Source organism: Babylonia areolata, chromosome 10 (genome assembly GCF_041734735.1).
Source record: "Babylonia areolata isolate BAREFJ2019XMU chromosome 10, ASM4173473v1, whole genome shotgun sequence".
NCBI lineage: Eukaryota > Metazoa > Mollusca > Gastropoda > Neogastropoda > Buccinidae > Babylonia > Babylonia areolata.
Genome location: NC_134885.1, coordinates 22,936,421 through 22,948,920, shown reverse-complemented (window position 1 = coordinate 22,948,920; position 12,500 = coordinate 22,936,421). Strand labels below are relative to the sequence as shown.

General features: G+C 43.4%; 1 protein-coding gene across 1 annotated transcript in view; it reads right to left on the bottom strand.

Annotated features, from left to right (window-relative positions):
• Positions 1 to 12,500, bottom strand: part of LOC143286313 (uncharacterized) — a 40,218-nt gene that overhangs the window by 5,873 nt on the left and 21,845 nt on the right. Inside the window, exons 5-8 of the mRNA XM_076593852.1 lie at positions 8,571 to 8,786; positions 7,895 to 8,011; positions 1,402 to 1,551; positions 774 to 899 (exon numbers count right to left, since the gene is read on the bottom strand). Coding sequence (XP_076449967.1) covers positions 774 to 899; positions 1,402 to 1,551; positions 7,895 to 8,011; positions 8,571 to 8,786 — 609 coding nt within the window. The remainder of the gene's footprint in view (positions 1 to 773; positions 900 to 1,401; positions 1,552 to 7,894; positions 8,012 to 8,570; positions 8,787 to 12,500) is intronic.

The following is a 12,500-nucleotide window of genomic DNA, read 5'->3' as shown; positions in this document are numbered from 1 at the left end:
ACGATGCTGCAGTTATTAAATGGATAAAAGCCCTCGTTCGAACATTAGATATACGTTTAGAAAACAATTGCAAATCAAATTACTCCAGAGCATTACATCTGATACACTCAGTGAAGAGAGGAACAGGCTTGTATTGTGATGTTCTTGTAAAGGGTGATGTAGAAGCAAAATTCTGTAAGAAATGATATGGCAAACTGTGTGCAGAAGTTAACTGGATGAAGAAATAGACATAATATTCAGGAAATTAAGTTAAAATGGTTTCAGATACGAATAATACACAAAATAATTCCCACCAATGTAGTTCTGTCACACATGGGAGTCAAAACTGATAACAGATGCTTTTGTTGCCATAATAAGAAAGACACAATTAACACATATTTCGGAGATGTACACATGCAACCGCCTTCTGGAAGCAGTTAGAGTAAGTAATCAACAGTAAATGCAGAGACATTTCATCAATCACAATGTCAGTTTTGACAGGACTCTCCAAAACTATTTCGTTTGAAATCAGACCATATGTTTGAAATATCTCAGAGACAATGACTCTGTCTCACTCCTGCTTGCTGGATGTTCCCTGCATGATGTGTTGCTGTGTTCTGCTATATGGCATTCCTGTCATGGCTTTGTAGTTACACACAACACTACTGCAGAAAGAAATAATAATAACTCTGTTTCATTGCATCTTGCAAATAAACTCAACATGTTTTTATTTCCTTGCATCTGACAAATAACACCAGAGCCAGTCCAGTCCACAGGTGTTACACAGCACACACCTGTAAACACGTTCTTCATCTTGAGGTGTCCTGCTTCAGAGTCAAACAGACATTTTTGTTTCGTACAGCCATCCTCATCGTCTGGCCCGGTTCCTTCTGTGTAGCACTTTCCGTCAGCACGGCAGCCTGTAAATGAACACACACACACACACACACACACACACACACACACACACACACACACACACAGAGAGAGAGAGAGAGAGAGAGAGAGAGAGAGAGAGAGAGAGAGAGTAACGAGATTACGACATATGACCCTGTTTGTGGTTGCGAAGGGAGAATATCTCAAGAAAAGTATTTTCATTTTTACATAATCAATTTTTACCACGTCAGATTTCTTTGTGTGAAATTCAGGCTACCCTCCCACACGTAGAGTGTATTTCCTCCCAGAAGCGTTGCCTTTTCTTTTCTCCTTTCATGTTTACAGGTCTGTTTGTTTTAATATCAAAGAGGATTTGTCTTTTACTCTTTTTTTTCCAGGGACAACCCTTTTGTTGCCGTGGGTTTCTTTTCTCATGCAGCGAAGAGCACACTGCGTTTTATCGTCTTGTCTGATAGACTAGCACCGAATGCACCACTGAGTGCGTCCATGTGTTCGATCGTCTGTTCGCTGTGGTTTTATACGTACCTACTACGACAGCGTCAAATTCAAAGACAGGTGGGGACGTTTTACTGTCTTTGCGACAGAACAGTTCGGTGCAAGAGCCTTTGCCATCGTGACTGAAGACGCGTCCATCCACCTTGACACATTGCTGCTCGTGCACGCACCCTTCGTGATCTGCCCATCAATTTGTTTTTTTTTTTTTTACCTGTTAGAAAAACAACAACAACAACAAAAAGAAAAAAAAACAAAAAAAAAAAAAAAAAAAAAACCGAGGAAATTCTGTAATTGTACAGACAATAAAATTTAGTCCAGTCCCTAATCTACCCATCAAAAGGAACTGTTCCTGTTTATATCTGCTTCTTTTAAAAAAAAATTAAAAAGAAAAAAGAAAGAAATACATTTTGTGATTTTATGGGCAATCAAATCTAATGTAAGTTATTATTTACCCATCAAAATGTGTTCCTGATAGAAAAAAAATGATATATAACATGAAAAAGAGAAGAACGAAATTATGTTTTTGTGGACATTCAATTCTAGTCTGGTCTAGCCTAGTTTATAATTCACCCATCAAAACATTTTTGGCTCACGTTTGAGTTTGCAAAAAACATGAGTCTGTGTAATATCCCTGTGCTTTGGTTGTCTGTGTGTGGATGTGTGTGTGTGTGTGTGTGTGTGTGTGTGTGTGTGTGTGTGTGTGTGTGTGTGTGTGTGTGTGTGTGTGTGTGTCTGTGTGTGTCTGTGTCTGTGTCTGTGTGTCTGTGTGTCCAATTTATATTTTGAAAACAATCTCAGGAAATACGATTTTGTCAATACCCAGGTTCTTAGTGGGTTTTCTCGGTTCGTTGCCAGAATGTTTGTTTTGGGTTTTACAAACGGCATGACATTCTTGTCTAAAAGTGAAGAAGACGAACTTCTAGGACTAATTACATCATCGACGTGTTTATTTCATTAAATCATTCTAAAGAGGATACTCATTTAAGTGAAATTGATATACACACAATTCAAGTCAAAGGCAAACATCTTGATCGAAATGTTTTGTCTCTGTTGGAATCGTGCAGTCAGTTCATGATTCGCGATATCATATTGCTGAAATGAGGCGAAAGAGGCCGCATCCTGTATGCTACAACCTATAAGGTGTTGCCCATGTACCTTCCCCGGCCTACACACACACACACACACACACACACACACACACACACACACACACACACACACACACACACAAACTTGCCCAACTTAGCTAATGTCCTGACAACAAACACAGAGACAGAAAAATAAATTAGCTCGGTTCTCTACTGTGATCGCACAAAATAAAGAAAGCGTGATAAATCGAAGAACACAACATTTACCCCCTACCCAATTACAGCACGACTCATCTTCAGCCTCAGTTCTTTACGTCATATAGTCAACATGTTTTAGCTGCAGCTTTAGTTCAGCTCAGTTGTCGTCAGGTCAGGGGCATAGCCCTTGCTACTGGTACCATGTAACCCAGTACTACCTGCCGCATGTGAAGTGTCCCAGCGACGGACCAGGCGGAGGAGGAAATCTTTCCCAACGGCTGTGAAGGCGGAAGAGGATGACCAAAGGGCAGGGGAACTATTATCCTTGGCTGGAAGTCCTCCTAGGAGACGGAACTCCGAAGAAAAAACCTGCACCAGCTGATGCCGTTCTACACGTGACAGTATCTGCACCTTTGGGACTCCGAGCGTTGCTAGGCGAGAGAGTGGGGAAGGGACTGCACAACTCTTCTTCACTACAAAAAGTCACCTATGCTGGTCAGGCAACCAGGCTAATGTCGGAACGACGAGCTAGCCCTTCAACACCCAGCTTTCCCAAGCCCTGCGGCGATGGAGAAGTGGCAATGAGGACAGGCAGAGAATGCTGCTGGCAGTTCCTAGTCACGACTCTGCACGCAGGCGGCTGTGGGGTGATGGTCGTCCGCCGTAGACTGGGCGCCCGTATCCTCCCACAGCGTCAGAGCAGCCCTTTTTAGGAACAGCACTGCTCTCCCCACATGGGGAAGGGGAGATAAAAGGATCCCTAAACAAAGCCTGCCTCACCTAGTGCCTAGTGGGAAACCACACCTACTTGGACATCCAACACTAGCGGTCAAAAACAACAGAAGAAAAGAACCAGGAGTCTGGCCCTGACTGGGTGCCTGGAATGTTCGCACCATTTTGGACAGAGAATGACAGACCAGAAAGGAGCACAGCGCTCATTGCTAGAATACTTGATCGCTACCAGGTGGACATAGCAGCCCTGAGCGAAACCAGGTTTGCCGGTGGAACCCAGCTGGAGGAAGTTGAAGGGGGCTACACTTTCTACTGAACTGGGAAGCCAGATGGCACCCCAAGAACCTCAGGCGTGGGTTTTGCCATACAAATCAAACTTACACGACAGCTTGACAGCCTTCCACGTGGGATAAACGATAGGCTGATGACCCTGTGTCTGAAGCTGTCCGAGGATCGCTTCTCCACAGTCATCAGCTGCTATGCCCCGACGATGTCCAACCTTGATCTCATCAAAGAAGCTTTCTACGAGGATCTCAGCCGCACCATTTCAGCGGTAGACAGAATGAACAGGCTGATCATCCTTAGGGATTTCAATGCCCGCGTCGGCGTGGACTTCTCCTCGTGGCCAAAAGTCCTAGGACAGCACGGCACTGGAAAGTGCAACTCCAACGGACTGCTTTTGCTCTCGCTTTGCGCGCAACATGGACTGACCATCACCAACACCCTCTTCCAACAAGCGGACAAGTACAAGAACACATGGATGCACCCCCGCTCCAAGCAGTGGCACATGCTGGACTTTGTGATTGTCCGGCAGAGGGATAGAGGTGATGTTTCCATTACACGCTGCATGAGTGGAGTACTCTGTTGGTCGGACCATCGCCTGGTACGCAGCAAGATGAACATCAGACTTGCACGCAAGCTCCAACCAGTCAGGCAGAAACTCCCTAGGAAGCTGAACATCCACCACCTCCCTATCACCAAGGACGTGCTGCAGCAGCAAATCAAGCAGCTCTCCAAGAAATTCCTGCATCAACTGATGTAGAACAGGTATGGAACACCTTTAGAGATGCTGTGTACACAGCAGCAGCTAACACACTCGGCTTTGTACAGAGGAGCCATGAAGACTGGTTTGACGAGAACGACTCTGGAATCTCCAAGCTCCTGAGCACACTGCATATATGGCATCAGGATCACATTTCCGATAAAGACTACCAGAGGAAGAAGAACCAGTACTTGCAAACTAGCAACTCGAACAGAAGAGGCTGCGTGAGATGAAGAACACCTGGTGTGAGAGAAAGTCCGAAGATGTTCAGTCCGCTACTGATGCTCACGACACGAAGACCTTCCATGATGGTCTCCGAGCAGTGTATGGGCCGAGAGTCACAGGGTCAACACCTGTCCGAGCCTTAGACCAGACCACCCTCCTGACAAACAAGAAAGACATCCTTGCCTGCTGGGCAGAGCACTTCAACACCCTCCTCAACAGGGACTCGTCCGTATCTGACGAGGTAATTGCAGCCCTCCCACAGCTACCAGTCAATGACTCGCTAGCTGGCCCTCCCACCAAGGCCGAGACCCAGAAGGCCCTGAAGCTGACAACGTCAGGAAAAGCACCAGGAGCGGATGGAATCCAGACCGACATCTACAAGTATGGAGGCGAGGTGTTGACAGACAAGCTGGCCGCCCTGTTAAAGTCTATCTGGGAGAGAGGCGAGGTCCCCCAGGATTTCAAGAATGCTTCAATTGTCCACATTTACAAACGGAAGGGAGACAAAACATCCTGCAATAAATGCCGTGGAATCTCTCTCCTCTGCATCGCTGGCAAGATCTTCGCCCGCATCATACTGAAAAGATTGGTTGACCATGTCTCCAAAACAGTCATCCCTGAAGAACAGTGCGACTTCCGCTCAGGCAGGGGAACATGTGACATGGTGTTTGCCATACGCCAGATCAAGAGAAGTGCCGTGAGCAGAACAAGGTCTATGGAAGATCCTGCTAAAGTTCGGCTGCCCAGAGAGTCTAATCCAGCTGATTGCTTCATTCCAGGATGGCATGCAGGCGAGAGTACAGGAAAATACTGATATGTCGGAACCGTTCCCTGTGGTATATGGAGTGAAGCAGGGCTGCGTCCTGGCACCCACACTGTTCTCCATTCTCTTCTCTGCCATGCTGATTGACGTCTTCCAAGACTGTGACCGGATCATCTACATTCAGTTTCGCACAGATGGCAAACTTTTCAACTTGCGGCGACTCCACGCTAGGTCCAGGGTGTTTGAGGCACTGTTGAGAGTTCCTCTTCGCTGATGACTGCGCGCTTGCTGCACACACCCATGAGAACATGCAGTTCATTATGGGTGATCTCAACCTCCTGCAGGCGTTTGGACTACCTATCAGCCTCAGCAAGACCGAGTCCATGTACCAACCAGCTAGCTCACAGAACGCCAGTGCCTCCCCCCCACCTGCAATCAAGATCGATGACACAGAGATCAAGTCAGTCGATAGGTTTTGCTACCTGGGCAGCACCCTATGCAGCAACGGAGCCCTTGATGCAGAAGTGACGCTGCACATCGCCAAGGCCAGCTCCGCCTTTGGCAAACTCAACAACAGGCTGTGGAACAACAAAGGCATCAGGCACAGCACCAAAATCAAAACCTGCAGAGCTGTTGTGCTGACCACCTTGTTGTACTGCTGTGAAACATGGACGACGTATCGCCGTCACATTCAACAACTTGAGCAGTTTCACCAGAGATGCCTACGAAAGATCCTTGGGGAGGGGGAAGATGTACACGAACACACGAACGCCACGAGCCGTGACAATGTACAACCACCGAAACAGACAAAACTGAATTACACATCAATGTGTGTTAAGTCTCAAGTTAGACTACACATGTGCGTATTACAGTGTTTCTTTTTATATTGTCATATATTTTATCCCTTTTTAATAGAAAATTGTGTGACTTTGCAGACAAAAAAGCCATATTCAGTCTGGTACCGTCTCTATCTCTAATCTGTCCTTTCAAAACACCAACAACAGCAAAAAACATAAGAAAAGAAAAGAAAACAAGAACAACAAACAAACAAAAAGACATAAAATATGTTACATGGAATAAAGTCTAGTCCAGTCTAATCTAGTCCGGTCTGTAAAGTGCACAGAGAAAGGAATTGTTCCTTTTAGGAACAAAAGAATAGTGGGAATCAAATTCTGTCATTTCGTAGACAATAAAGTCTATCTGGACAAGTCTAGTCAATAATCTGTCCATCAAAAACGATTTTTAATCAGAAAAAAGGAAAGAAATTATATGATTTTACAGAAAGCAAAGTGTAAACTAGTCTAGCCTAGTGTAGTCTACTCTAGTACATTACCTGCCCTTCTAAAACAATGAAATTGCTCTAAAAAAACAATAAAATCTAGTAGTTTTGACGTATCTAGCCTTGTCTATAATATTTTCATACAAATCGCTCTGTTAGGATATTAGATGAGAGAAATGTCATAAATTTACAGACAATAACTGTCTAGTCTAGTCTAGACTAGTCTGGTCTTCTCTATTCTATTCTAGCCGATAATCTACCCTTCAAAATGAATTTTCCTTTTGAAAAAAAAAAGAAGAAACATTTTATGATTTCACAGACGATAAAGTCTAGTAGTCTAGGCTAGTGTGGTATAGTTTTGTCAGTAATATGCCCACCAAAACAGTTGTTCCTGTTATATAAAAAAAGGGGATGATGCACAATCCTCTGATGTTTTGTTTGTGGTGGGGGTGGGGTTTAAAACACAAAAGTCATTGTCAGAATTACCAATGTAAACACACATTGTAATGTTCATATAAAGAGTTTCTGGAGAAGAATAAACGAAGAAGTTAAAAGTCAATGCAGCAGTATCTTGAGCATGAAGTAAATACCGTATGACCTTTAAAACAAATACCCCCCCCAACCCTCCTGTTAGCCCACACTTTTTTTGCAATCCAATGCTTTCTCTCACATTGAGAGAAAGCATGTGTGTGTGTGTGTGTGTGTGTGTGTGTGTGTGTGTGTGTGTGATCTTTTAGTCTGTCAACTGTTTTTTTTGTTGTTGTTGTTGTTGTGTGTGTGCGGCATCTTTGTCTCTCACTCTTCCATTTCTTCTCTGTTGAAAAAAAAGACAAGAAACCAATCCCAGTGAGCGAGGAAATCATTTCAATAGATGCAGGGGAGACTTCCCACACCCCCTACACACCGCGAGGAGAAAACGTGGTATGGGCGATCCTCGCCTTTTCTCGCACTTGAAGAAAGGAACCGTGGCAGGGGAACGATCCAAATTTTCTGGCAACCTCACGTTGTATTATAAAGTGAGGGAAAGTGCGCTCATGCTACCTCTCAACGTGAAAGAAAGCGTTGGGACAGAGCGAGAAAACCCACTCCCTCTGTCCTAACCTTCTCTCTCTCTCCCCACCCCATCCCGCTTTTCCACCCCCCTCCCTCCCCTCTGTCCTGGTCTTCTCCACACACTGGGTCCAGGAATTCGTCACCTTTAAACGCCGTGACCAGTTCCGCGATACCGTCGGTGACAGTGCACACTGTCTGCCGGCATGGGTCACTCCACGTCACTGTCCCCTGCACCACAGTGGTACCGTTGACGCTGCAGCCTGAAAACACGTGGGTGGTCAGGAGGATAAGTGCGACAGGTTTGTCATGCACGTGTAATCGTGTGTGCGTGCGTGCGTGTATATATATGTGTGTGTGTGTGTGTGTGTGTGTGTGTGTGTGTGTGTGTGTGTGTGTGTGTTTGTGTGTGCAGTGAGAGCATGTGCGAGTATGCACAAGCTTTTATATTGATATGCACTTGTATGTATCCTAACTTCTACTGTATCTGTGTTTGTGTATGATTTTCAATTTATGTTCGTACCTTATATGTACTACTCCCCCATCCCCTGCCCCCAATATTCCTTGTGACCCCAGCAGACTTCGTAATAAAGACATATTCTATTCTATATTCTATTCATAAATACATGCACTCACGTAAACATAGACACAAAGATAAAGGCGGGCACAGACACACAAACATATGCATTAATACATACATATACACACAGACAACAAGACAGACAGACCAACACACACACACACACACACACACACACACACACACACACACACACACACAGTGATTAATCGATTCAGTCATTAGATCATGCATCCACTCACTATCGTATTCGGGTTCAGGTTCAGGTTCCAGCTCATATCTGACCATTTCCAGGTAGAAATACTCCTTGTCACATGTTGTGTGCATCTGGCATGTAAACGTTCTTCCATCCGGCGTGGTGAAGTTGGTATGCTGGGGTATACACATGCTCCAATCGTCTTTATGAATGGGGTGGCCAACAGGGTTGAAACACTTATCATTCCCACAGACATTAGCACCTGGTCAAAGAAAAAGCAATATGGTTATGAAACCAAAGCAGCAACAACAAGAATCAATCAATCAATCAATCAAAAACACTTTATTAATCCACATGGAAATTAAGTTGTGCAATCACAGGCTCATTGTAAACACTGGCATAAAATCATGCGCAACATAAGAAGAGATTAAAACTAGTCAAATAAGAATTCCCAATAGCTGACGATATACTAACCCCCCCACCCCCCACCCCCCCACTCACATACTCATGTTAAGACAATAGGGTATTGCACAACAATATTAACAAATGAAAACATCCAACAAAAAAAGGGTATAAGATTACTAAAAATGACATGCGCGCACGCACGCACACCCACCCACCCACACACACACCCACACACACACACACACACGTTAAGACCATAAGGTATTGTACAACAATACATAAATAAAAACATCAAGGGAATAAATCGCATATATAAGTAAAATGCACACACACACACACACACACACACACACACACACACACACACACTCACTCACACACACACAAACAACGTATGCATGCACATAACATATGTCACGCCAATAAGATTAGAACATTAACATTAAGATACATGAAATCCAAGTAAAATAAGAAAATATTTTAAAATCACTTCCGATCACACACACACACAAATGCTTGCTTGCCCGTGCTCACCCGCTCAGTCCCACATGCACGCATAATGTCTGCTCCCATACACTCGTCTGCTGGTGAAGTTCAGGTGTTGCTGTGGCGAGGGGGCTTGGGGGGTGGGAGGGTTCACTTAGTGTATTGGATGTTTTGATTGTGTGCGCGAATGGCTGTAGGAATAAATGAATTAATATATCGAGATGTTCTTGCGCGTGGAGCTCTAAACCTACCACTTATGTCTGACCTTCTGCTATTAATGTCATCATGTAGTGGGTGTCTTACGTCGGTCAAAATTGTTATTAGTCTGTCAGTCAGTTTTCTATTGTGCATGTCGCTAAAGGTGTCTTGTCTTATACCCACCACCCCACCCGCTTTCCTAATGACTTTTTCCAACCTGTCTTTGTCATGTTTGGTCAGGTTTCCCCCCCAGCACACGGCTCCGTATGTTAAAACACTACAGACAACAGATGTGTAAAACATTTGGAGCATCTGCTTGCATACATTAAAAGATTTCATTTTTCTAAGACAGTACATGCGACTGTTGCTCTTTTTAATGAGTGCAGTTGAGTTTTCATTCCAAGACAGCTTATTGTCGATTATCACACCGAGATATTTGTATGAGTCTACTTGTTCGACCACTTCATTTTTTGTGATGATTTTACTTAAAGTTGATTTCTTTTTTCTGAAGTCGATAACAAGCTCTTTGGTTTTGCCAACATTCAGCTCAAGGAAATTTTCTTCACACCAGTTCACAAACCTGTCAATTTCTCTTCGGTAGTCAGTGTCATCGTCGTCAGTAATAAGTCCTGTCAGTGCGGAGTCATCTGCAAACTTAACGAGGGGACACGAATTGGTCAGGCTTCTGCATTCAGCCGTATACAAGGTAAAAAGAAAAGGCGAGAGGACTGTACCTTGTGGTGCACCTGTGTTTGTGAAAGAGACAGTAGACATAAAATCATTTAATTTTACAAACTGAGGCCTTTTAGTAAGATAGTCTAAAACCCATAAAATCGTCGGAAAAGCGAGTCCCATGTGCATCAGCTTTTTTGCTAAGAGGTGAGGTTGAATTGTATTAAAAGCACTAGAAAAATCAAAGAACATCAAGCGGACACAGGTATTTGATTTGTCTAGGTGTCCTCTTCTCATCACTTGACAACTGGCCTATGGTTCGAAACGTCGTATCCCACTAAACAAAGAGGATTCATCTACCTTCTTCGCTGCAGAGAAGACATGCTGAAAGCTGAAAGAGGCAAAGGTCAATATCTTACCCCGCCATTCTGCTTCGTAGTCAAGAAAACTGATAAGAACGGAAAGTAGCACGTAGCATGTTGTAACAACAAATTTACAAAAGTAGAAGCAGCTAGCGTGTCCAAACAAAAACAGACAAAAAGAACAACAACAACAAAACTGCAGAGAAGACAAAAAACTAAAGTTTCTAAAAAAGAACACCTTTTTGGTGGTAGATGAATCCTCTTTAGTGGGATACGACGTTTCGAACCATAGGCCCGTTGTCAAGTGATGAGAACAGGACAGTGTGAATAGGAAAGCCTATGTGAGAAAAGGGTGATGACATCTCACCACTTTCTGTTTTGATGGACCATGCACACTAAAACACTTGCTGATCACCAGTCAGTGCAATACATACTCACTCATTCACACACACTCACACACAAACACACACACACAATTATATATATATATATATATATATATATATACATATATATATATATATATATATATATATATATATATATATATATATTCACACTGTCCTCTTCTCATCACTTGACAACTGGCCTATGGTTCGAAACGTCGTATCCCACTAAACAAAGAGGATTCATCTACCTTCTTCGCTGCAGAGAAGACATTCGAGGGAGTCAGTCAGTGCCTTGCAGCAGCTCGAGATCGGCAATAGGAATCTGCGTCAGTTCCAGCATTGCCTGCTGGCGTTTTATGCCCCATCTGCATCCATATTTGTGCTTCAGACTTTAGGTTCCTCTGATGATGGCACAACGCATCGTCATCCTAGTTTCCAAAAAGAGAACCACAATGTGTTTGGATATCTATATGTCTGTCTGTTTTCTCCTTTCTTCTGGTGATTGTACTTACACAACTCTGATTTGCCTTGAAGCCACTTTGTTGAGGTTCCGTTTATAAAACAATAAAACTTGCTCGAGCTCATCTTTAATCCCTGCCAATCCGTCAACATAATCAGTAAGACGCAGGGTGGTGATTGTCTTACCAGCAGTGATGACTGTTCCCTATGTTGGTCAAGTGCATCAATCAAGATCCTCTCCAGAATGATGTTGAAGGCAGTGGGAGACAGCAAATTGCCTTGTCTAGCGTTCTACTACGTTGATATACACAATGATTAATGTACGGTTGATATATTCATGATTCATATTTTCTTGTTATGTAAATGTCTTCTGTATTCATGTGAAAAATGTGAACGCAAAAAAAAAAATAATAATAATAATAACAAAATGTTTTTCATGTCCATTCTGCAATATTGTCAGTCGTTTTTGTTTTGTTGTTGTTGTTGTTGTTGTTTTTTTCTGTCTACCATTCCGTCTCTCTCCCCCAGCAATTCCTCGGAGGACTGTTTTAGCAAGGTCAATGGACCTCATTTTCATGGCTCGAACTCATGTTTCCAAATTTGCTGTGAGGGTCCATGTCTCGCATGCACACAGAAGAGGGAATACACCAGCGCACGCAGAAGTTTGACCGTGTGTTTCAAAGAGATGCTGCTGTCCTCCCTTACAGATTTCATTCTGGACAGTGCTGATGCTGTCTAACTAAAAAGGTCTGGATGTCAGTCAGTCACCATTCTTTCCGGATTGATTATCTTGGGTTTGGTAAAATTATCTACATCACTACAAAGTATTTGTATTTATATTTTATTCCATCACAACAGATTTCTCTGTGTGAAATTCGGGCTGCTCTCCCCCAGGGAGAGCGCGTCGTTATACTGCAGCGCCACCCGGTTTTTTTTGTTTTGTTTTTTTGTTTTTTTCCTGCGTGCAGTTTTATTTGTTTTTCCTATCGAAGTGGATTTTTTCTA